This window comes from Mauremys mutica, chromosome 7 (genome assembly GCF_020497125.1).
Source record: "Mauremys mutica isolate MM-2020 ecotype Southern chromosome 7, ASM2049712v1, whole genome shotgun sequence".
In the NCBI taxonomy this organism is placed as follows: Eukaryota; Metazoa; Chordata; order Testudines; family Geoemydidae; genus Mauremys; species Mauremys mutica.
Window position 1 is genome coordinate 71,850,444 of NC_059078.1, and position 24,826 is coordinate 71,875,269.

A 24,826-nucleotide genomic window follows, 5' to 3' on the forward strand; every position below is an offset into this window, starting at 1 on the left:
GGTGTACTCCCTGCACAGACCCTGAGAGGGCTGAATTAGGCCAGATGGGCCCAATCAGCCAGTTAAGCAGCCAATGAGGGAGCTAACTGGGAGGAAGCTGACCTGTGAAGGAAGAGGAGGGGCCTGTATAAAGCCCCGGCGCTCAGAGCAAAAAGGGGCTCAGGGAAAGGCCTTGGCTGCTGTGTAGAGGGTCCCTGAGCCAGAACCCGGAGTAGAGGGTGGACCCAGGTTCCCCTGCCAGCCACTGAAGGAGTGGCACCTGGGTCAGTGAATGGGAGGAGTTTCTGAGACTGCTGGTAGCAGGAACTTTGATGCACATCTCCCCCAGAAGGGGAAACCACAGAGTGACCTGGATGGAGGGCCAAGTCATGAAGAGGATGCTGCAGTTCCTGGAGCAAGAGGAGGGCCACAGAGCAGAAGGAAAAGGAAGGGGCATTGGCTGCACAGAGCTAATCCCCAGAACACTCAGGAGGTGGTGCCATCCTGCAGTGAGTAGAGGCCCCCGTCACACTGCTAAATGTAGTGAGATCCAGGTTATCCCCTGCATGACCCTGATCCACAGCCTGACAATTTCCTTGGCCTTTTGATCATACCCAGCATGTGCAGTTTGCACAGGCTTAAACTGTGCTGAGCTATAAACTGCACACACTTTTTCTAAGATTGCCAAATATTTGAGAGGTGAGATTAGTGTATGGGCTTGGATTCTGTCCTGCAGTCTCTTAGGCCAAATCAATGCCAACTTCCCTTTGTTTTGCATTTGTGGGAAATCCCTTTCTTGTACCTGGCCTTCCCTATCACCAATGTTTCAAAATAAACTAGAATGTTGAAATGTTCTTTAGCAAATCTAAAACTCTGTTTACTGTAATGTGATACGGATGAGAACTGGGACGTCATGTTACTCATTGCATACCATATAAATGGAGAGTTGAACTCTTATTAAAGCATTCCTGTAATGCCTCTGTAGAGCACCAGAAATTACAGAGTAAGTGACTGGATATCAGCAATGCTGTTACGTTTAATTCTGTCCTTTAATGATTAAGTTGCATTCAGCATGTAGCAAAATTTATATTTTGTTTATATTAAAATATTTATGGAATATTATGTAACACTCTGAATACTTCTACCATATATGAGGTTGAAATTTAATATAGAGGGTCACATTGTATTAAATGAATCTGAGTAATGCATCTCTTGCTTATTAAACAGATGGTGTACTTCTAGGTTTGATTTTAACCATTTCAGAGAAACCTGTCAGTGCTTAGTTAACCCTTTTCATGCTTGGGTGAAATGTATGTACAAAAGAAGCCAATTCTGGTATGTTTGTTAATTTCTTGGCTGCCAATTACTAAAATACACTGAGTTTATCAGCTGGCTTTTAGTTCAGTGCCTTTCTGAACAAATCAAACCTTTGATCTCTTCTGATATTTTTCTGTAACTGGATATTTAGCAAAAAGGGAGAAATGCACTATGTTAACCATCAATCCCCGAATGTTAAGGGCCCAATTGTCACTTTATGGCCCAGCCTGTTTAAAGGGTAGTGGCTCAGCAGGAGATTCTTGGGGCCATTATGTTTTAGCAGGCACAATTGATGCAAGACCACAAGGGAACTATGGTCACTGAGCTACCTTTGAACAGGGTGCAGCATGTGCTCTTTGGGACCCTTTCTGCTGGCCGATGTGGGGGAAAGAGCCATGACTCTGACCCTTTCCTAAATCTTCCAAAGCAGCCCCTGCCCACATCAACATTTGTGTGACCAGGACTGCAGTTGTGTCCTGAATTACAAGGACAGCAATCCTGTCCAGCCTGGGTGCCCACTTCCCCAGCATGCACAGTGCACCTGAGCAGGGCTCAACCCACTTCACTGTCTAGAAAAACAGTTGCTCTGCTCACTTAAATCTTAAGAATTATGGCCTGCTCCAGCAGATATATTCTGCACAGGAGGACCTTTCCACCTACCTGGAGCCCCATTGACTGCAGTGGGGAACCACATGCGTGCCCAGCCACATGGAATAAGGAACAGGATCAGGGCCCAAGTGTTTGCAAACACTTAAATAGTGGATGGTATGATAGGTCTTAAATTTAGTTCGTTCTGGTTTTGCATGGTGAATAATTTAACAAAGGACAAACTTTAAAAAAAACTTTAATTAAGATGTGTCCAGAATTTAATACAGTTTTTTCCATGAGCACTGATGTTTTTTGTAAAATAATGACGAACCAGGATAAATGAACTAGAATGTAGGCATTGAGCATTTCTTTGTTTAATCAGTTTGCACTTCAAATTATAAACTGATTTCATGGAGTCAAAATGCTGTTAAGGTAATTGTGATTTTTTTCAAGAAGTTAGACACCTGAACAATGCTGCTGCTTCCAACACTGATCACTTTTGCTCTGGGAATATCCCCGCTAAAAACATCCACTGCAAGTCCAAGCCAGAGTGTTCAAAAATGGGATCCAAATGTATGTGCAGTAGTTGTATGTGGACCTGCTCAGAACGGATTACCAGGCAGAGATGGAAGAGATGGGAAGGAAGGCCCTAAAGGAGAAAAGGGAAGTCAAGGTATAGAAATATTTACTTCCTAATGTTATGCTTACTACTCACACGTCTGTCTGGTATTATTTTTCAACCATTTCTCCTTTAAAAGATGCTTCCTACAAACATAAGAACGGCCGTACTGGGTCAGACCAAATGTCCATTCAGCCCAGTATCCTGTCTACCGACAGTGGCCAATGCCAGGTGCCCCAGAGGGAGTGAACCTAACAGGTAATGATCAAGTGATCTCTCTCCTGCCATCCATCTCTACCATCTGACAAACAGAGGCTAGGGACACCATTTCTTACCCCATCCTGGCTAATAGCCATTAATGGGCTTAACTTCCATGAATTTATTCTAGTTCTTGTATTATGGGAATAAGTAAATAACTTCTCCTTATCTACTTTCTCCACATCACTCATGATTTTATATACCTCTATCATATCCCTCATTAGTCTCCTCTTTTCCAAGCTGAAAAGTCCTAGCCTCTTTAATCTCTCCTCATATGGAACCCGTTCCAAACCCCTAATCATTTTAGTTGCCCTTCTCTGAACCTTTTCTAGTGCCAGCATATCTTTTTTTTTAAATGAGGAGACCACATCTGTACACAGTATTCAAGATGTGAGCATACCATAAATTTATATAAGGCCAATAATATATTCTCCTTCTTATTCCCTATCCCCTTTTTTATGATTCCTAACATCCTGGGTTTTTTTTACCGCCTCTGCACACTGCATGGACATCTTCAGAGAACTATCCACGATGACTCCAAGATCTTTTTCCTGATTTGTTGTAGATAAATTAGCCCCCATCATATTGTATGTATAGTTGGGGTTATTTTTTCCGATGTGCATTACTTTACATTTATCCACATTAAATTTCATTTGCCATTTTGTTGCCCAATCACTTAGTTTTGTGAGATTTTTTTGAAGATCTTCACTGTCTGCTTTGATCGTAACTATCTTGAGCAGTTTAGTATCATCTGCAAACTTTGCCACCTCACTTTTTACCCCTTTGTCCAGATCATTTATGAATAAGTTGAATAGGATTGGTCCTAGGACTGACCCTTGGGGAACACCACTAGTTACCCCTCTCCATTCTGAGAATTTACCATTAATTCCTACCCTTCGTTCCCTGTCTTTTCACCAGTTCTCAATCCATGAAAGGTCCTTCCCTCTTATCCCATGACAACTTAATTTACGCAAGTGCCTTTGGTGAGGGACCTTGTCAAAGGCTTTCTGGAAATCTAAGTACAATATGTTCACTGGATCCCCCTTGTCAACATGTTTGTTGACCCCTTCAAAGAACTCTAATAGATTAGTAAGACACGATTTTCCTTTACAGAAAACATGTTGACTTTTGCCCAACAATTTATGTTCTTGTATGTGTCTGACAATTTTATTCTTTATCATTGTTTTGACTAATTTGCCTGGTACCAACGTTAGACTTACCAGTCTGTAATTGCCGGGATCACCTCTAGAGCCCTTTTTAAATATTGGCATTACATTAGCTATCTTCCAGTCATTGGGTACAGAGGCCGATTTAAAGGACAGGTTACAAACCCTAGTTAATAGTTCTGCAACTTCACATTTGAGTTCTTTCAGAACTCTTGGGTGAATGCCATCTGGTCCCGGTGACTTGTTAATGTTAAGTTAATCAATTAATTCCAAAACCTCCTCTAGTGACACTTCAATCTGTGACAGTTCCTCAGATTTGTCACCTACAAAAGCCGGCTCAGATTTGGGAATCTCCCTAACATCCTCAGCTGTGAAGACTGAAGCAAAGAATCCATTTAGTTTCTCCGCAATAGCTTTATCGTCTTTAAGTGCTCCTTTTGTATCTTGAGCATCCAGGGGCCCCACTCGTTGTTTAGCAGGCTTCCTGCTTCAGATGTACTTTAAAAAATATTTTGTTATTACCTTTTGAGTTTTTGGCTAGCTGTTCTTCAAACTCCTCTTTGGCTTTTCTTATTACATTTTTACACTTAATTTGGCAGTGTTTATGCTCCTTTCTATTTACCTCACTAGGATTTGACTTCCACTTTTTAAAGGAAGCCTTTTTATCTCACTTCATCTTTTATATGCTTGTTAAGCCATAGTGGCTCTTTTTTAGTTCTTTTACTGTTTTTCTTAATTTGGGGTATACATTTAAGTTGGGCTTCTATTATGGTGTCTTTAAAAAGCGCCCATGCAACTTGTTCTGTACCTTTTAATTTCTGTTTAACTAACCCCCTCATTTTTGCATAGTTCCCCCTTTTGAAATTAAATGCCACAGTGTTGGGCTGTTGAGATGTTCTTCCCACCACAGGGATGTTAAATGTTATTATATTATGGTCACTATTTCCAAGCGGTCCTGCTATAGTTACCTCTTGGACCAACTCCTGTGCTCCACTCAGGACTAAATCTAGAGTTGCCTCTCCCCTTGTGAGTTCTTGTACCAGCTGCTCCAAGAAGCAGTCATTTAAAGTATCAAGAAATTTTGTGTCTGCATTTCATCCTGAGGTGACATGTTCCCAGTCAATATGGGGATAATTGAAATCCCCCACTATTATTGAGTTCTTAATGTTAATAGCCTCTCTAATTTCCCTTAGCATTTCATCATCACTATCACTGTCCTGGTCAGGTGGTCAATAATAGATCCCTAATGTTATATTCTTATTAGAGCATGAAATTACTATCCATATAGATTCTATGGAACATGTGGATTCACTTAAGATTTTTGCTTCATTTGATTCTACATTTTCTTTCACATACAGTGCCACCCCCTCCCCCCCCCCATTGCCTGTTCTGTCCTTCCGATATATTTTGTACCCGGAATGATTGTGTCCCATTGATTGTCCTCAGTCCACCATGTTTCTGTGATGCCTATTATATCAATATCCTTCTTTATCACAAGGCACTGTAGTTCACCCATCTTATTATTTAGACTTCTAGCATTTGTGTACAAGCACTTTAAAAACATGTCACTGTTTATTTGTCTGCCCTTTTCTGATGTGTCCGATTCTTTATGTGAATGTTTCTTGTCTGATCTGGCCCTTACATTATCCTCTTCCATCCTCTGCTCCTGACTAGAACCTGGAGAATCTCTATCAATAGATTGTCCTAAGAGAAGTCTCTGTCTGAGCCACATGCTCCTCTGCAGCAGTCAGCTTTCCCCCATCTCTGCAACCTTTTTAATGTTAAGTGCCAGCAGTCTGGTTTCACTTTGGTTTAGGTGGAGCCCATCCTTCCTGTATAGGCTCTCGCATCCCAAAAGTTTCCCCAATTCCTAATGAATCTAAACTCCTCCTCTCTACACCATCATCTCATCCACGCATTGAGGGCTGGTCTACACTACGCGTTTAAACCGGTTTTACGAGCGTTAAACCGATTTAACGCCACACCCGTCCACACTAAGAGGCCCCTTATATCGATTTTAATGGCTCTTTAAATCGGTTTCTGTACTCCTCCCCAACGAGAGGAGTAGCGCTAATATCGGGATTAACATATCGGAATATGGTTAGTGTGGCCGCAAATCGACGGTATTGGCCTCCGGGCGGTATCCCACAGTGCACCACTGACCGCTCTGGACAGCATTCTGAACTCTGATGCACTGGCCAGATAAACAGGAAAAGCCCCGCGAACTTTTGAAATTCATTTCCTGCTTCCCCAGCGTGGAGAGCTCATCAGCACAGGTGACCACGCACAGCTCATCTGCACAGGTAACAATGCAGTCTCCTGAGAATCGAAAAAGAGCCCCAGCATGGACTGCACGGGAGGTACTGGATCTGATCGCTATATGGGAAGAGGATTCAGTGCTAACAGAACTGCGTTCCAAAAGACTAAATGAAAAAGTATTTGAAAGAATTTCTAAGGCTATGACGGATAAAAGCCACAGCAGGGACTCACTGCAGTGCAGAGTGAAAGTTAAGGAGCTCAGACAAGCCTACCAGAAAACCAAAGAAGCAAACGGAAGGTCCGGGGCAGGGCCAAAAACATGCCGCTTCTACGCTGAGCTGCATGTAATTTTAGGGGGCTGTGCCACAAGTACCCCACCCCTGATCGTGGATTCCGAGGTGGGGGTTGTAATCTCTGCCATGGCTGAGGATTATGTGGACGGGGAAGATGACGATGAAGAAGAGGAGGACGAGCTAGCAGAGAGCACACAGCACTCCATGAGCCCCAACAGCCAGGAGCTTTTTCTCACCCTGACGGAATTACCCTCCCAAGCCACTACCCCAGACAATGAAGCCATGGAAGGGACCTCTGGTGAGTGTACCTTTGCAAATATCAAACATTGTTTTTTAAGCAAGCGTTTTTTAATGATTGATTTGCCCTGAGGACTTGGGATGCATTCGCAGACAGTATAGTTACTTAGAAAAGTTTGTTAACATGTCTGGGGATTGAGCGGAAATCCTCCAGGGACATCTCGATGAAGCGCTCCTGGAGGTACTCCAGAAGCCTTTGCAGAAGGTTTCTGGGCAAGGCAGCCTTGTTCCGTCCACCATGGTAGGACACTTTACCACGCCATGCATGTAGCAAGTAATCAGGTATCATTGCATGGCAAAGCATAGCAGTGTATGGTCCTGGTCATTGCTGGCATTCAAGAAGCACCCGTTATTTATCTCGCTGTGTTATCTTCAGCAAAGTGATATCGTTCAGGGTAACCTGGTTGAAAATCAGGAATTTAAGTAAGGGGGATGGCCATTTTCCTACTGGGTTCATGGACTGCAGCAGCTTAAAAAAAAATCCTTTCCTGCACGTAGCCAAGCGGGGGGAGGGGAGGAGTGAAATGCCAATGATCTTTTTCGCGTTTGGTCAGCGGGGATCTTCCCAGCTACCAGCCACGCAGTGGTGGGGGGGAAGGGTGCTGATTAGCAGGGAGCTAGCATGGTATTAGCCATGCGTTGGGGGGAGAGGTAAATCACTGCAGAAGCCGAAAGACAGTGGCTTACCATGGCCGCATGCAAGCTGAATTCTGATGCCCGGACCTGTGTCTGTGAGATCTGTAACCCCAGAGCTGCAGGCACTCAGTATTAAGATGAAAAATGCGACCTTGTAGGGAAATCACATGTGCTATGTAAGGTGAATAGTGCTGTTCACTGTGAAAGAGTATAACCATTGTTCTGTAAAATGTATCTTTTTAAATACTTCTCTCCCTCATGCAGCTGCAAATTTTTCAAGCCTCCCTACTCCATCCCAAAGGCTAGCCCAGATAAGGCGGAGGAAAAAGAAGACGCGAGATTAAATGTTCTCGGATATTATGGAAGTTACACGCAAGGAAATAGCTCATCTGAATGAGTGGAAGGAGGTGGTATCAAATTACAGGAAAGATGCCAGTGAACTTGAGGACAGGAGGGACACCTGAGATGAGAGGTGGCGGCAGGAAGATCGGCAGGAAAATCAGAGGTGGCGGCAGGAAGATCAGCGGTGGCGGGATGCAACTCTGGGGCTGCTGCGTGATCAAACTGACATGCTCCGGCGTCTGGTGGAGTTTCAGGAACTGCAGCAGGATCACAGAGTGCCGCTGCAGCCCCTGTATAACCACCCTCAACCCTCACCGTGTTCCACATCCTCCTCACCCAGACGTGTAAGAACGCGTGGGGGGAGGCTCCGTGCACCCGCCCACTCCACCCCCGTGGACAGCCCAACCAGAAGGCTGTCATTACTGTGAAATTTTTTTAGTGGCCTTCTCCATCCCTCCTATCCTCCTCCCAAACCACACCCTTACTTCTCTCCCTCTTTTTATAATGAATTAATAAAGAATTCATGATTTTTAAACTATAGTGACTTTATTTGCATAAGTAAGCTGTACTCGAAGTGGGAGGGTGAGTTGCTTACAGGGAATGAGTCAGTCAAGGGGGGGTGGGTGTTCATCAACAAACACAGCAGTCACACCGCACCCTGGCCAGTGATGAAGCTCGTTTTCAAAGCTTCTCTGATGCGCACCGCTTCCTGGTGTGCTCTTCTAATCTCCCTGGTGTCTGGCTGCGCGTAATCAGCGGCCAGGTGATTTGCCTCAGCCTCCCACCCCGCCATAAAGGTCTCCCCCTTACTCTCACAGAGATTGTGGAGCACACAGCAAGCAGCAATAACATAGGGGACATTGGTTTGGCTGAGGTCTGAGCGAGTCAGTAATGTGCGCCAGCGCGCCTTTAAACGGCCAAATGCACATTCTACCACCATTCTGCACTTGCTCAGCCTGTAGTTGAACAGATCCTGACCACTGTCCAGGCTGCCTGTGTATGGCTTCATGAGCCATGGCATCAAGGGATAGGCTGGGTCGCCCAGGATAATGACAGGCATTTCAACATCCCCAACTGTTATTTTCTGGTCTGGGAAGTAATTCCCTTGCTGCAGCTGTTTAAACAGAGTAGTGCTTCTGAAGACGCGAGCATCATGAACCCTCCCTGGCCATCCCACATGGATGTTGGTGAAACGTCCCTTGTGATCCACCAGTGCTTGCAGCACCATTGAAAAGTACCCCTTCCGGTTTACGTACTGGGTGCCCTGGCGCTCCGGTGCCAAGATAGGGATATGGGTTCCATCTATCGCCCCCCCCCCAGTTAGGGAATCCCAGTGCAGCAAAGCCATCCACTATGGCCTGCACGTTTCCCAGAGTCACAGCCTTTCGTAGCAGCAGCTTAGTGATTGCTTTGGCTACTTGCATCACAGCAGCCCCCACAGTAGATTTTCCAACTCCAAATTGATTCCCGACTGACCGGTAGCTGTCTGGCGTTGCAAGCTTCCATAGGGCTATCGCCACTCGCTTCTCTACTGTGAGGGCTGCTCTCATCTTGGTATTATGGCATTTCAGGGCAGGGGCAAGCAAGTCACAAAGTTCCATGAAAGTGCCCTTACGCATGCGAAAGTTTTGCAGCCACTGCGAATCGTCCCACACCTGCAACACAATGCGGTCCCACCAGTCAGTGCATGTTTCCCGGGCCCAAAATCGGTGTTCGATGGATAGAATCTGCACCATTACCATCAGGATCTCCAAAGCGCATGGGCCCGCGGTTTGAGAGAATTCTGTGTCCATGTCCTCATCACTGTCATCGCCGTGCTGCCGTATCCGCCTCTTCCTCGCCTCGGTTTGAAGGTCCTGGTTCACATATACTGCACGAGAGTGCGCGAGGTGTTTAAAACATCCACGATTGCAGTATTGAGCTGAGCAGGGTCCATGCTTGCTGTGTTATGGCGTCTGCACAGTTCACAAAGCAAAAAAGGCGCGAAACGGTTGTCTGCTGCTTTCAGGGAGGGAGGGGTGAGGCTGTACCCAGAACCATCCGCGGCAATGATTTTTTCCCCATCAGGCACTGGGAACTCAACCCAGAATTCCAAGGGGCAGGGGAGGCTGTGGGAACTATGGGATAGCTACGGAATAGCTACCCACAGTGCAACGCTCCAGAAATCGACGCTAGCCTCGGACCTTGGACGCACACCACCGAATTAATGTGCTTAGTGTGGCTGCGTGCACTCGATTTTATACAATCTGTTTTACTAAACTGGTTTCTGTAAATTCGGAATAATCCCGTAGTGTAGACGTACCCTGAGACTCTGAAGCTCTGCCTGCCTACCTGGCCCTGCGCGTGGAACTGGAAGCATTTCTGAGAATGCCACCATAGAGGTCCTGGATTTCAGTCTCTTCCCTAGCTGCCTAAATTTGCCCTTCAGGACATCTCTCCTACCCTTCCCTATGTCATTGGTACCTACATGTACCACGACCACTGGCTCCTCCCCAACACGACACATAAGTCTATCCAGATGCCTAGAGAGATCCGAACCTTCGCACCAGGCAGGCAAACATACGCCACCCAATCAGACATGGTACACTTAGGGCAATAAACTGGATAGCCCCCACTCTGCTGTTGGGCTTCTGCCTGCGTGGTCTCCTAGTTAATGAAAGGGTTTTATTTAAATCAAGGAGTTTTGAATGTAGTTTAGTTTATAGTTTTAAAGAACAGCAAGGGGCCCTTGCCGCCTGTTGCATCGCAAGAGAGCAGGAACAGAGTTCAACATTCAATGTGATCCCAAGCAGAGAGAGAGAGCGTGTGTGTGTATGCATATGCGTTTATTCATTCCCAGCATGCTCTTATATACAATATGGTAAGCAATCACAATTGCTAATTAATTAATTAAACCCACACAGCCACAGCTGTAACCCATAGGGTAATTATCATCCTACACACCTGTCTGACTTATCATCCTATTTACAATTAGCTGGCCAATGAGAATGAGCCCAAGGCCAGCCCTTCACACACAGTTCCCAACCCAGAAGCCTAAACAATCTCAGCATCTCACATTCTATTCCCACAGCCGCCCTTCACACTCCCCTTCCAAACTACCTTGCGAAACTTCCTGTTAGCAGCCCCTGTTCGCATTTAGCTCTGTAAAACTTGTACAAAAAGCTGCAGCTAATCATATGGTATGTAAAACCTGAAGGTCTTTATATTCCTACTTGTAATTACTGAAGGCTGGGATAGAGCTGACAGTACTGTTCATATTCAGAATGAAACCTCTTACTATATAGGACTGGATGCCTCTGGGGTAGATGAAGTGCTGTAGAACCTTTCATCTCTGGATCACCAATTTGATATCTGGCTTGGGTTGGTAGTGACTGGAAGTTGTTACTGCTAGACATGGCTCAGAAACAGATTTTTAAAATGCAATTTTCCTCAGTTTTTAAAAAAAATCAAACTACAAAAATAAATGTAGATTAACTCTCTGGCTCAAAAAACCCCCCAAACAAAACAAACAAAAAAACCTGAAAATTTTCTAAATTTTCTTTCCCAAAAATATCCAGAAGTTTGAGGAGGAGAGAGGGTCAAACAAGGGAAAATCTGCATGATGAATATAAACGCTCAATTGGGGCTAGATTCACTTCAGTGGGACCATTCAATGGGTAAATACTCTTTTGGGTGACTTAGAGTTCCCACAGTAAAATAAAGCAGAGAATTTGACTGTGGTATTTCTTTTTGGAGAAGTCTTATTTACACTGTATATTTAAAATTAAAAACACTTTCCTTTCTACCTGCCCCTTACCTCAGATCAATTCGCTTTAGCAAGAGCTCCATCAAGATACGTTGTAGGGTATTACTCTTTAGTTTGCATGATTACCTAATTCCTAATATAAATCCCAGAATACATGCTAGAAAAAAAATGGTTTACAGGACTAACAAAGGTTTCCCATATCGAGGTTTACAGTGAAGGATTACTTTCTCATTCAATAATATTTCATTTGGTTACAAATTATAAAAAGAGAATTAATTAATTTACAATAGATTCCTAAAAGAACCTGTCGTATTATTCATTGTGAATAATGTAGCTGAACAATTTAGTCCTTATTCCCATTTGTACGTTGTCGACAAACAGTTCATAATTTTTGTACATTAGCTCATTTTTTGCAATTGCTCGCTGACCAGTTTTGCGAAGTTTTATTTGTAGACTCGTCTCTGAGTCTTTGGTATTATTTTGCATGGCTTGTTTATAACTGTAAGTCCCCTGGTTTTCGTTTCCATCCCTGCATGAGTGACTTCAGTTTTGTAAACAGAAATCACCCTTCCTCCCCTCATTTTGTTCACAAATTATCCTTGAACATTATGAATTGTTTACCGAATCTGTGTGAATAATGAAAAGAGCTGTTCAAAATAGTCACAGGAGCTTTTCCATTGTGAATGCTCTTACAAATATATATTCATGGAGGTATTTGGAATGGTTTTGCTCTCCTCTACCATTTTTGTGAATAAAAACACAAGTTTCGTGAATACATAAATAAAAGTGGGCATGGATTGGTGGGTGTTATGTGCAAGAATATTAAACCAATACTTCCTAGCTATATTTGCTCAGGCCTAGAGCCATGATTATTTAAACACACAGGAGAATATTCTCTTCTTTGATTCACACAATATGGATTTCTGTTATATACCTTGACTCTTGCCCCAGTGTGAACACCCTTTTCAACATGTCTTCCATTTGCTACTACAATTATTTTAATCTGAAATAAATCATTAAACCATCTTGACACGTTGGAAGAGGTGGACAATTAATGAACTGATACTAAAATTGCAATCTAATCATGACCATAGACACTCACCAGACTTTATATTTTATTATAGATTACAAGGAGCAGGTTCTTACCTGATTTACACCCTGATGAATTGCAGATGAATTGCAAGCAGAATTTGGCCCTCATTTAACAAACCTTATTCTATTCACCTGCAAATCTCCTGCAGCTCACTCGCTTTTCTTTTTTAAATCTATTATTTTTCTTTTGCGCCAACACTAGGATTGCAAGGATTAAAGGGGTCACAAGGTCCCCCGGGAAAGATGGGCCCTGGTGGACTAGTAGGAGGGAAGGGCTCACCAGGAGAAAAAGGCACAAAAGGAGATATTGGAGATAGAGGTAAGAGCTATGATTATTTTGACTGGAAGGTTAACTTTAAATTTTAATTTTAAATTCTCTAATTTCAAACAGAACACCCTTTCTCTGCAAAAAAAAAAAGTGTCAAGGATTTTGCACCAAAAAGAGCAATCTAATTTTGATTATTGAATTGACTACTGATTGTATGTTATCACATTCCTGGTCAGCAACTCTCAATCTGTTCATCTCAATTTGTTGCCCACAAACAAAGTTGCAACGAGTCAGGCATTATTAAAAAAAGAATGGATCTTTCCCAGCAGAGACAGTAGCTTTAGTAGGGTTATGGTATAAATGAACATTTCATGTATTTCCCTTTCACCATGTTTCATCAGGATTACAAGGAGTCCCAGGTTTGAAGGGTAACCCAGGCAATGCGGGCCTTTCTGGGCCAAAAGGGGATAAGGGTTCACCAGGCGAAAAAGGAGTAAAAGGGGAGAGAGGTAAGTGGTGTCATTAGTCTGTACTGTGCACTTCAGTGATTGTTTCCAATCTAATGGTGCTGCACAGTATTCAGAAATAGATCATTGTCGGTTATTGTGCAGTTGGACATGTGCAATTTTCTTTAACTTTCTCTAATTTCTATACGGTGTGGGAATTATACAAGTTGCAATTGAATCATGTAGCTGTGATGAGATAGTTTGATGACTATGTACCAAAAAGCAGTAGGAATTTTCCCTCTGATATTTATAATCTGTTATATGATGGTGCTAGATTTCAAAATCCACACACTCCTCAAGTCTCCCTGTGCATTCACTATCATCAAGTAACCGGCAAAGCCCAGTATTATTCCCACCAGCAGACTCACTGTAATAAAAAGCACCTGATAATAAAATTGCTGGATTTGTACATCTCATTCCCTTCATCACTCCCTAGGCCTGCCAGGAACTACAGGTTCACAGGGCCAGCCAGGAATCGCAGGCTCCCCTGGGCCAAAAGGGGACAAAGGTTCAGTAGGTGAAAAGGGAGCAAAAGGAGACAAAGGAGACAGAGGTAAGTGATGTAGACAGGCTTGAATTCTGCACTGCAAAGATTGCTTCCAATTTAACAATTTCTCTGCTGCTGTAAATTGCCACAGCTCTGTTGCCTCCATTTACACTGGCCGAGAACTTGTCCCGTAGACTTAGGAGATAGTGACGGACACAAGTTGAAAAGGTTCAAGATTCCATTTAGTTAAATACAAAGCCAAAGGCTGTACACTTATCTGAAGCATAACCAAATCCCCTTTGCCCTAGAAATCAGGACTCAGCTCTTGGAAATACAGCCTCTCTAATGAAATTTATGGGAATTCTTAGTTCTAACCGATTGAAAACTACTGAGTGAATAGCTTGCTTTTTTCCAGAATTTCAGTATTTCAGTGTTTCCATGTTTAACCATTGCCAGTTAGGGCTTAACTACACAGGGAAATTAGCCAGCATTATAATAGTGGAATAAATATATAGCACTCATAGGCATGTGCAGGACATCTCATTAGGGTGTGCACCCAGAGAATTTTTTTTAAAGGCGAACATTTATTGAATACTCAATCATAAAGGACATTTTTATTCATCAAACAAACTAAAAAAACCCTAAAACTTAACTAAACTTATTTTTTTTTTAAATTAACAACTAAATTTTACTTAAAAAATTACACAAAATCCAAATTTTTGTGGTAGCGATAACCAGGCGTATACAAAGATAAAATCAATTTTCATGATCTTTATCTTTAACCGGATAATGAGCTAACCCAAATTGACCAAAACAGATTAAGGTTTCTTCATCTTCCTGTCCTAGAGAATGAGACATCTCTCACCAGGTGTTATGGACTTAAATTCCTCAATTACATCATTGTAATTAATTGACTAAGCCAATTCTTGTTCAATGTACAAAATTATGAGTGAGCTGAGGAACTGTTGGGACATTGTACTTCTTAGTTTGTTTTGAACATGTGCTAGTTTCGAAAAGGCTCTTTCACCTGAACAGCTTGTAACAGGTAAGACTGCAAAGCATTGAATAGATTTGTAAAAAGTGTGGAACATGGAAGACCGATCTGATTCCATTAGCCAATCAAGCCACCCTCTGGTGGTGTTCGTAGTGCTACCTTCAGGAACAGATCTGTCATAACCCCAAAGCAATCTGACTTCAGCTTCCAACTCATCCAAGGACAATTTAAATTTGTTGGCAATGATTCTCATATTGTCCCTACCAATGTCTAAGCTCAGCAGTTTTCCCATTGCAGTCACAATTTTACAAGTCTCCTGTTCAAATTGCTGGTCAATGCCAGTAATCATAGAATATCGGGATTGGAAGGGACCTCAGGAGGTCATCCAACCCCCTGCTCAAAGCAGGACCAATCCCCAGCCAGATTTTTGCCCCAGATCACTAAATGATCCTCTCAAGGATTGAACTCACAACCCTGGGTTTAGCAGTCCAATGCTCAAACCACTGAACTATCCAGTCTAGGAGTGGTTAAATAGAAGTTATTCTCTTCTGCTCCTTTTTTGTATCAAAGAGGTGATGCTGGGACTCAAACGCGTCATCAAAAGAAGTGGACATTTTTCTCTTCTTAACTGGAGGAATCGATATATCATTCTCTACACACATTTTCACACTGTCATTGAAAATAGATTGAAAATATTCTGGGCCACTTCTCATCACAGCCAAAGAGTTACACAAGCTTTTCAGCCCTGTCATTGCAGTAAGTACGTTGAGATCTGGAGCTTGAAGAGCCTTTCTCACTTTTACCACCATCTGGAGAATAGGGTGCATCATATGAAGGGTGAAGATGAACTTGAATGAATTTAGTTCATGGATAAGGCCCCTGGCTTTTATTTTAGTGTCAGCAAGGCGAGTTGTTTTGCTAATCTCTTGTAAAGCTTGTAAAATGATAGAGTAGTTTTGTTTTACAGCAACCACTGCTTCTGCTCTGCATGCGCATCGTGTGTTTGACAGTGACTTCAAAGTCTTCAACTGGAATCCTACTTCTTGTGAAATCTTCTCCATTACTGCATGTCACACAGGACTCCCCTCCATGAAGGCATAAAGAGTCTGAATAACACCAAAAAAATCAAAGACAGTTCTGTTTTGTTTACTTGAAGTGCATGAATCTACTAGGACGAGGTTCAAACAATGTGCATAGCAGTGTACATAGAGTATTTCACTGTTTCTTTCTTTACATTTTATTTGAACTCCTGCAGTACATCCAGACATAGTAGATGCCTCATCAAAACAGACAGACATCACTAATGACCAGTCAGTTTTAAGAATGCCAAAGACATCATTTAACTGGTCAAAAATAGACTGAGCATCAACTGTTAATAGTCTCTGAACAGACACAAAATGTTCAACTGGACTGTTTTTCATTGTCAAAATACCGCACAACAATAGACATCTGTTCATGGTGTCCACAGTCAGTAGTGCCGTCGGCAATTATTGAGACCATTTTTCCATTTAGTCAAGACACAATCTTTTGTTGCACAACGTTGTGCAAGGCCACAATTAAATCATTTTGGATGCGATTACTCAGATAGGTAGTATTTCAAGGAGATTGTTGCACATGCTTTGCCATTACGAGATCATATTTTTGGAGCATGTTGGCAAGATTTAGAAATAAATCTTTCTCAGAACTGTCAGCTTTTTCCTACCTTTCGCCAAACACAGAACAATGTCAATCAGTCGCTCCATTCGACTTCGGTTATGGAACCGTTCTTCTTGTTTAGACAGATAAGCCTGCTTGCCCTCATCCAAAAATACATCAATAGGTTTCCCTTCATTAAAACTTGACCATGAAGAACAACTCAACACATGAGATTTTGATAGTTGGTGGTTTTTAAAACATTCATTAGACCTATGCCAGTTTCCGAATCCCTTATCAATAAATGCTGGATCAGAGTGACTTTTGTTTGCTGCATCATTAGGGGAGAAGAAATGGCAGTAAAAGCAAAATGCTGCGTCCTTTGATGGGCGATATTCTAACCACCTATACTTTTCATAACAATCGAACTGAAAACTTTTTTGTTTATTCCCTATTTTACTTATAGGAAACATGCTCAATCTAGGCTGATAAGGACCTCTACATAATTGAGACAGCGTTCTAATCTATTTTTTTGAATATCACAGACTGGGTCATTAGATGGCATGTTTGATGGCTTTGAACAGAAACTATACTGACCTGAACAGAGAGAGAGTCTGTTTCTGTTGGTCATTACTCAGTTTATTGCACGCACTGGAACTGGTGGTGGCATTATCTTCACGTAAGTTCTTAACTGAGGAGTCCGAGGTATTTCCACTACAATCACCACATTCATTATAATTCAGTTTGTGTGCTCTTTCTTATCTTAACAACAAACCAATCCATATTTTAAAATTAAAAGTGGGTATCATACGATTGAATTAAAATGTAAAGCCACGGGCTTGTTATGCCATTTCAGTAGAGTACACACAACAAAGATGACAAACACTGTAGACACTGCGCTGGACACGCCTGACACGGACGCTTATATAGGTCAAAGAATTTTCTAGAATAGTAGTTGGAGGGGGAGAGGAGGACCAATGGTAATGCGGCGCTGCAGTAGTGGGGACGCATGCTACGAGTGAACGCGGGCTTTCTATACATTTCCAAAGCCCTGAGGGGCCGGATCTGGGCCATAGTTCGCCCACCCCTGCATTAGGGTGTGCCTGGGCACACCCCATGCCGTGTGCATGCCTATGACAGCACTGTAGCTAAGTTGGTCAATTTCCCTGTGTAGACAAGCCCTTAGTGTAGTTAAGAGTACAAAAATAAGCATTCGCAGAAAGTTAAACTAACTTTCCTGACAGTAAACAAATCCTTAATTTGAGTTCAAATAAGGACATATATTATCGAAATTACTTTAATCACCCAACAGTACATGAATTGCTAAATCTTAACAAGCAACAGAGAGTCCTGTGGCACCTATAGACTAACAAATGTACTGGAGCATAAGCTTTCGTGGGTGAAAACCCACTTTGTCAGACGCTATGCTCCAATACATTTGTTAGTCTTTAAGGTGCCACGGGACTCTTAGTCTGGATCTGTAAAAAGCAACAAACACAGCTCCCCCTCTGATAGATAAATCTTAACAGAACCTCTATTTGTATTTACCTGCAATTTCTACATGATGTCAGAATTATTTAAGTCTAAATAGAATTGCTTTATCTTTGAAAAGAGAATCTAGTATTCCTAAGTAATCTGATATTCATCATTTAGACTTCATGGGTATTAAATGGTGGAGTTACAGCTACCATTATTAGATGCACTCTTCACGTTTCTGTGTTCAATTGTTGCTCAGGCAGAGTATCATCAAGCAAATGGCAAAGACCATATATGTCACTACTATAATTTATTCTTAATAGTGATATAGTGCTTTGCATTTTCAAAGCGCTTTACAAATATGAATCACTTCTGAAGGTGTGTGATGATCCATATTTTACAAATGAAGAAACTGGGGCAAAGCCTGTGGAAGTTGTAATTTGTCCAAGATTAGCAGCAAGTTTCCATTAGAGCTTTTATTAGAACTCTGGGATCCCTGGATCTGAGCCCCGTGTTCAAATAAATAAAAATATGCGAGAGCATATTAGCCATTTATTAGAGGGGTGTACTGCGTGTCAGGACACCTGGGTTCTATACTAGCCTTGTTACTGTTTCACTAAGTGATCTTGTCCAATATGGTTGACTTCTCTGGGTCTCAGTTACTTCATTTGCAAACTGGGCGTACTACTACTTAGTTCAAAGGTGGCATCCAGGCTAAATTGATCGATTTTTGGTAAAATATGAGATTTTTAGAGGAAAGGCCACATGTAAATGCCCATTATTTTATATATGTGTAGAAGAGCAGACTCACCCCTGCGGTGCCTCCTGCTGGTGACTTCCAGGAATTAGCTTGTTCCAGCTCCCAGAGCACCCTCTGCAGGCCGGTGATCCGCCTGTCCTCTGGCCCCCGTGTCCGTCCCTGGACCTGGTGCCCTTTTACCTGGGTGCTGCCTCCTGGCAGTAACCCCTTTCTCTTAGGGTCTCCCCTCCCCAGGAAACCCCCACCCACTATCCCCACCCTGCCTCAGCATACGGCTACTGCCAGTCATTGTGTAGCCCCTTTACCCTGGGGCAGACTGCAGTTCAGCCTACTCATCACTGGCAATGTTGGGTTTGGACCTGCTGTCTTGGCCTACCCTTGGACTGCCCTCTGCAACCCCCAGTACTTGTTGGCCTTGTGCTAGGCTGCAGCCTCGGGTTTTCCAGGCTGGAGCTCCCCAGCTCCTCTGCCTTTCCCCAACCCTGCTCCACTCAGGTACCCTGTCTCTAGCTCCCTGCAGCCGGGCTCTTTTCTCTCTACAGGTAGAGGGAGACTGTTTGGGCTCCTGGCTCACAGCCTTTTTATACAGGCCAGCTCTGGCCTGATTGGGGCATGTCACAGCTGCAGCCACTTCCCAATCAGCCCAGCTTACTAGCTCCCCACCACAACCTTCTCCCAGGGCTGGTTTAAGCAAATATGAAATTAGAAAACTACCTGCAGATTAACTTGTTGTTTTTGTATCTGTTTCACTTGCTCTAACAACAGGGTTACAAGGAAGCTCAGGTTTACAGGGCCTCAAAGGGCAAATTGGTTCTCTTGGGCTAAAAGGTGATAAAGGTTCAGTAGGTGAAAAAGGAACAAAGGGAGACAGTGGACTATCAGGTAAGTAAAGCAATGGGGTTGGTTTGTTTGTTTGCTGGGGAAGGGATTTAATTTTCTCTGTTGGTGCGTGCTAATGAATTTTGGACCACTTTCTGCCCCACATCGACAAGTGGGCTCAAGTAAGCTCCACCTGGGGAAAAAAATGTGTGAGGAGAGATTCTGTCTCTCCCAATGTATATTCAATTTACTTGTGCATAATTTACATTATGTAAAACTGGTTCACCTGCAAAATGCAAGACATTATCTAAACATAAAGATCAAAATATCACTATGAAATATAAGATTAATCAGTAGTATTTTATAAATTATATAGCAGCCACCCTCCTCCAACTCCACCTAATTGTTTACAGAATGTAAAATGACACATCTCAGTGATATAGTAGCAGTGGGAAAAGCATTTTTAGCACTATGTAGCCCACGAAGACCAGTCTGGGCCCTCAGGGTTTGTCTACACTTATCGGTAGATCGGCACTGTTGCAAGAATCGATGCACTGAGTGTCAATTTAGAGCACTCTCCCATCGATTTGTGTACTCCACCTCCCAGAGAAGCATAAGGGAAGTAGATGGGAGATGCTCTCCTGTCAACACAACGCAATGTAGCCACCGCGGTAAGTGGATCTAACTACGTTGACTTCAGTTACGTTATTCATATAACTGAAGTTGTATGAGTTAGATCCATTTACTGCGGTATTGTTGACGAGCCCTCAGAAAGTGATATGTTTACAGACTTAGGTCCCCAAGCACTATATGTGTGGATAGTGTAATGATGTTTAGTCCAGGCTTCTCCTTAAAGAGAAGGAGTAAGCAGAACCGATGTAATCTTTCCTTCAGGTTATGGATAGAAACATCCACACATCCTTTTTAATTCTTATCATATAAAAAAACTAGGCAATCCAGGTTTAAATGTATGACCTAGACATATAGAGGTTTAGATCATGACCAAGACATCTAGAGTAGAAACTACAGTCTGCTGTTATTTGTCTGTATTGTTTATTTGTTTTAACATTAAGATTAATGCAACTTTCTTCATTCAGAGATCAATCTCCTTAAAAGACAAGTAAGTACTTTGGAAGGGCAGCTGAGAGCTCTGCAAAGCAGCTTCTCCAAGTACAAACAAGGTAAGATGATGCTGCAGTAGGATGGTGCCTTTCAACACAATTTTAGCTCTGATCTCTTTTAAGCCTTCTGAGTTGTAGTCTGATGCATTAAACAATGGTTTTGTTCATTTTCATTATTAATGAATTATCCAATGCCTCAGACTTATGTGATGCTTTATAAAATATAGAGCGGAGCACATTCTCTGCCCCAAAGACAATAGAAAGGCCCAATCCAATGAGAGAGGAATTCTCTGGAGTGATCCCAAGTACCGTCAGATCTCACTGAATCCAATTACAGACACTGAGCATCTCTCAATAAGCACTGGTCTCCTCACAAGATCAGGCCCTGCGTGGAAAAGGGCTGTTCTTTGCATAAAAGTTGTGCCACTTTAATTAAACTGGATTCGACTTAGTTAAACTGGTGAAAACTCCTGTGTGAACACTCTCAAATTCATCATACACTGGATTATATCAATTTAAGCTTAAATCCTCAAGGAATCAAAGAGCTGACTATGCCAGCTTTAAATCAAATGAAGAGTGTCTACCCAGGGCTTTGTGCTTGTTTAACTAAACTGGTTTAAAAGTACACCTTTAGGCCTTGTCTACACTACAAGACTATTTCGAATCAACTTAGTTCGAATTTGTGGATTCGACCTTATGAAGTCGAATTTGTGTATCCATAGTAAATACACTAATTCGAATTTCTGAGTCCACATTCACGGGGCCAGCGTCGACTTTGGAAGCGGTGCACTGTGGGAAGCTATCCCACAGTTCCCGCACTCCCCGCTGCCCATTGGAATGCTGGGTAGAGCCCCCAATGCCTGCTGGGGGAAAAAATGTGCCGAGGGTGGTTTTGGGTAACTGTCATTACTGAACCGTCACTCCCGCCCTCTCTCCCTGAAAGCACCGGCGGGAAATCTGTTCGCGTCCTTCTCTTGTCAGTTACAGCGCGTACGCCACAGCACTGCGAGCATGGAGCCCGCTGCGATCATCGCTGCACTTATGGCCGTTGTCAACTCCTCGCACCTTATCGTCCACCTCTTCCACAGTCAGCTGCTGAGAAATCGGGCAAGGAGGCTCCGGCAGCGCGGTGAGGACAGGAAGTCACAGAGTGGCGCAGACCTCTCACAAAGCAGGGTACGCCGCACCGTGGAGATCATGGTGGCAATGGGTCAAGTTCATGGTGTGGAACGGCGATTCTGGGCCCGGGAAACCAGCACGGAGTGGTGGGACCGCATAGTGCTGCAGGTCTGGGATGAATCACAGTGGCTGCGAAACTTCAGGATGCGTAAGGGCACTTTCCTTGAACTCTGTGACTTGCTGGCCCCTGCCCTGAAGCGCCAGGACACACGGATGCGAGCAGCCCTGAGTGTGCAGAAACGAGTGGCCATAGCCCTCTGGAAACTTGCAACGCCAGACAGCTACCGGTCAGTAGCGAACCACTCTGGCGTGGGCAAATCTACCGTGGGGGTTGCTGTGATGCAAGTAGCCCACGCAATCGTTGAGCAACTGCTCTCAAAGGTAGTGACTCTCGGAAACGTCCAGGACATCATACATGGCTTCGCCGCGATGGGATTCCCAAATTGCGGTGGGGCTATAGATGGGACTCACATCCCTATCCTGGCACCAGCCCACCAGGCCAGCGAGTACATTAACCGAAAGGGCTACTTTTCAATGGTGCTGCAAGCACTGGTGGACCATAGGGGACGTTTTACCAACATCTTTGTTGGGTGGGCGGGCAAGGTTCATGACGCACATGTGTTCAGGAACTCTGGTCTGTTTAGACGCCTCCAGGCAGGAACTTTCTTCCCGGACCACAAAATAACGGTTGGGGATGTGCAGATGCCTACAGTGATCCTCGGGGACCCAGCCTACCCGCTAATGCCCTGGCTCATGAAGCCCTATACAGGCGCCTTAAACAGAGAGAAGGAACTCTTCAACTACCGGCTGAGCAAGTGCAGAATGGTGGTGGAGTGTGCTTTCGGACGTCTCAAGGGGAGATGGCGGAGCTTACTGACTCGCTCGGACATCAGCGAAAAGAATATCCCCCTAGTTATTGCTGCTTGCTGTGTGCTACACAATCTCTGTGAGAGCAAGGGCGAGACCTTTTTGTCCGGATGGGAGGTTGAGGCAAATCGCCTGGCTGCAGTTTACGCTCAGCCAGACACCCGTGCCGAGAGAATATCCCAGCGGGAAGCGCTGTGTATCCGGGAGGCTTTGAAAGCAAGTTTCCTTGGAGAGCAGGGTAACCTATGACTCTCCACTTGCTTTCAAGAGAAACTGACCCTGGGCCTGTGTCTGTATGTGTCGATTTCGATCTGCGGTTACATACCCCGTTCTCCAAGTTTCCCCCACTTCCAAAGCACGTTTTAAAGCAAATTAATTGTTACACTCATTATTAATAAATCTTTGTTTTACTTTGCATTTCTGTTCAGGTGTTGAAACATGGACGCATACTGTGCTGGGTACGGTGTGCACTGATGTACATACAGCTTGTACAATACAGGACGGACATCCTCCTGCTCCTACATAGATCTCTGGGTTGGGGGACGGTTTCAAGTGGTTGTGCATGTAGGGGTGGGTTTGCAGGAAGGGGCGAGTGGTGCCGTCTTTGCATACGGAATTGGATGCAGGCTCTGGGCTGTGGGTTTGGGCGTAGGAAGGGGTGAGGGGTGTGGGGGAAGGGTGAGTATCTGTCCGTGGATGAGGGCTCTTGTTGGGGCTCAGGGCAGCGGAGAGGATCGCGCCTACGGTGGAAGTGCATGGTAAGGGCAGCATGCCTTAACATTAGGGGGTGGCAGGTGCTAGGACCGTGGACAAGCGTACACATCACAGAATGACCCGGGGCAGCATACACCACACAGAGGGACCCTGGTGACTACTGAATGCAGTCTGTGTGTGCCCTGCAGTTGATCCTGCCCCCGATAGTCTGTACCCTGCTAATGTAGGCTATCCCGTGCAATTATAAATCCCCTGCCCCCCCCCATACACAGTCTTCTGACACGAAAGACGTGACGGAAAGAGTGAACAACAGCAAACAGCTTTTATTAATCTACTACATAGTGGGGTGATGAAACTTGGATTTGGGACTGGGTGATCCTGTAAGGGAAGCGCTTCTAAACAGTTATAGCGTCAGAGGTGTGTGGAACATTAGCGCTCAGCTGTGGTGCAGTGACAGTTCTCACGGCCCCTACCGCCCCTCCGTCTTGTAATTTTCGGTGAGGGGGGGACAGGACTTCTTGGCGTTGGAGGGTGGTTGCAGATACAGTGCAGAGGGGCTCTCTCCTCCTGCCTGCCGTCCTGCAGAACATCAACAAGGCGCTGGAGCGTGTCCGTTTGCTCCCTCATTAGCCCAAGCAGCATTTGAGTCGCCTGATGGTCTTCCTGCCGCCACCTATCCTCCCGTTCGATGTGTGTGCGATGCTATTGAGAGAGGGTCTCCCTCCACTGTCTCTGCTCTGCCGCTTCGCCTCTGGAGCAGGCCATCAGTTCCGCGAACATCTCTTCCCGAGTCTTTTTCTTTCGCCGCCTAATCTGAGCCAGCCTCTGCGAGGGGGATGCCGGGGCAGTCCGGGAAAGATCAGAAGCTGTGTGATGGGAAACAGTAAATGATTTCCTTGAACAGATACATGTTTGCGAACAGTGAACACAGTCTAGTCAGTTTCTCTGAACAAGACCATACAGAGCACCAAGTCTCACGAGATCTCAGGAAAAGTTCGAGATTTCGGAATACGCTCTCATTGGCGGTGCCATTGCACAGGAGAGCGGACAAGCGGGGAGAGACAGCATAATCCGTCTTGCAGACAGTCCTGGTAAGCCTTAAAGTAGATCATGCTTATCAGTTAGTGGATAGCTGTGCTCTCCTGCTAAAGGCAATCTGGAAAGCAGAAAGGCTGAGCCTTTTCCAGCCCCTCCCGCCAGTGCACGGGAAAGATCAATGTCTGCTTGTTCTCTGTGGCCTCCAGCACGTGGCTGTTAAGCGAGGGTCGTTGTTATGCAACCTAATTGTAAACCGTTAACAATAGTAACAATACACTAATTGCCCGACTTAGATGCAGCCTGTCCAGACCGACATCACCCTGAGGCGGGTCACTCGCAGTCAGAGAGAGCGGATGCTACTGGAAGCCCTGCAC

At 44.2% G+C, this 24,826-nt stretch overlaps 1 protein-coding gene across 2 annotated transcripts in view; it reads left to right on the forward strand.

Moving 5' to 3' along the window:
* The first annotated feature begins 949 nt into the window (after window positions 1–949).
* The window catches only part of LOC123374472 (pulmonary surfactant-associated protein D-like), a 29,389-nt gene continuing 5,512 nt past the window's right edge, over window positions 950–24,826 (forward strand). Inside the window, exons 1-7 of one of the 2 annotated variants that reach the window (XM_045024499.1) lie at window positions 950–982; window positions 2,338–2,557; window positions 12,794–12,910; window positions 13,261–13,368; window positions 13,802–13,918; window positions 19,480–19,596; window positions 20,631–20,714. In XM_045024499.1, the coding sequence (XP_044880434.1) occupies window positions 2,356–2,557; window positions 12,794–12,910; window positions 13,261–13,368; window positions 13,802–13,918; window positions 19,480–19,596; window positions 20,631–20,714 (745 nt within the window). In that variant the 5' untranslated portion in view covers window positions 950–982; window positions 2,338–2,355. The remainder of the gene's footprint in view (window positions 983–2,337; window positions 2,558–12,793; window positions 12,911–13,260; window positions 13,369–13,801; window positions 13,919–19,479; window positions 19,597–20,630; window positions 20,715–24,826) is intronic. The other variant, XM_045024500.1, reaches the window with a different exon arrangement.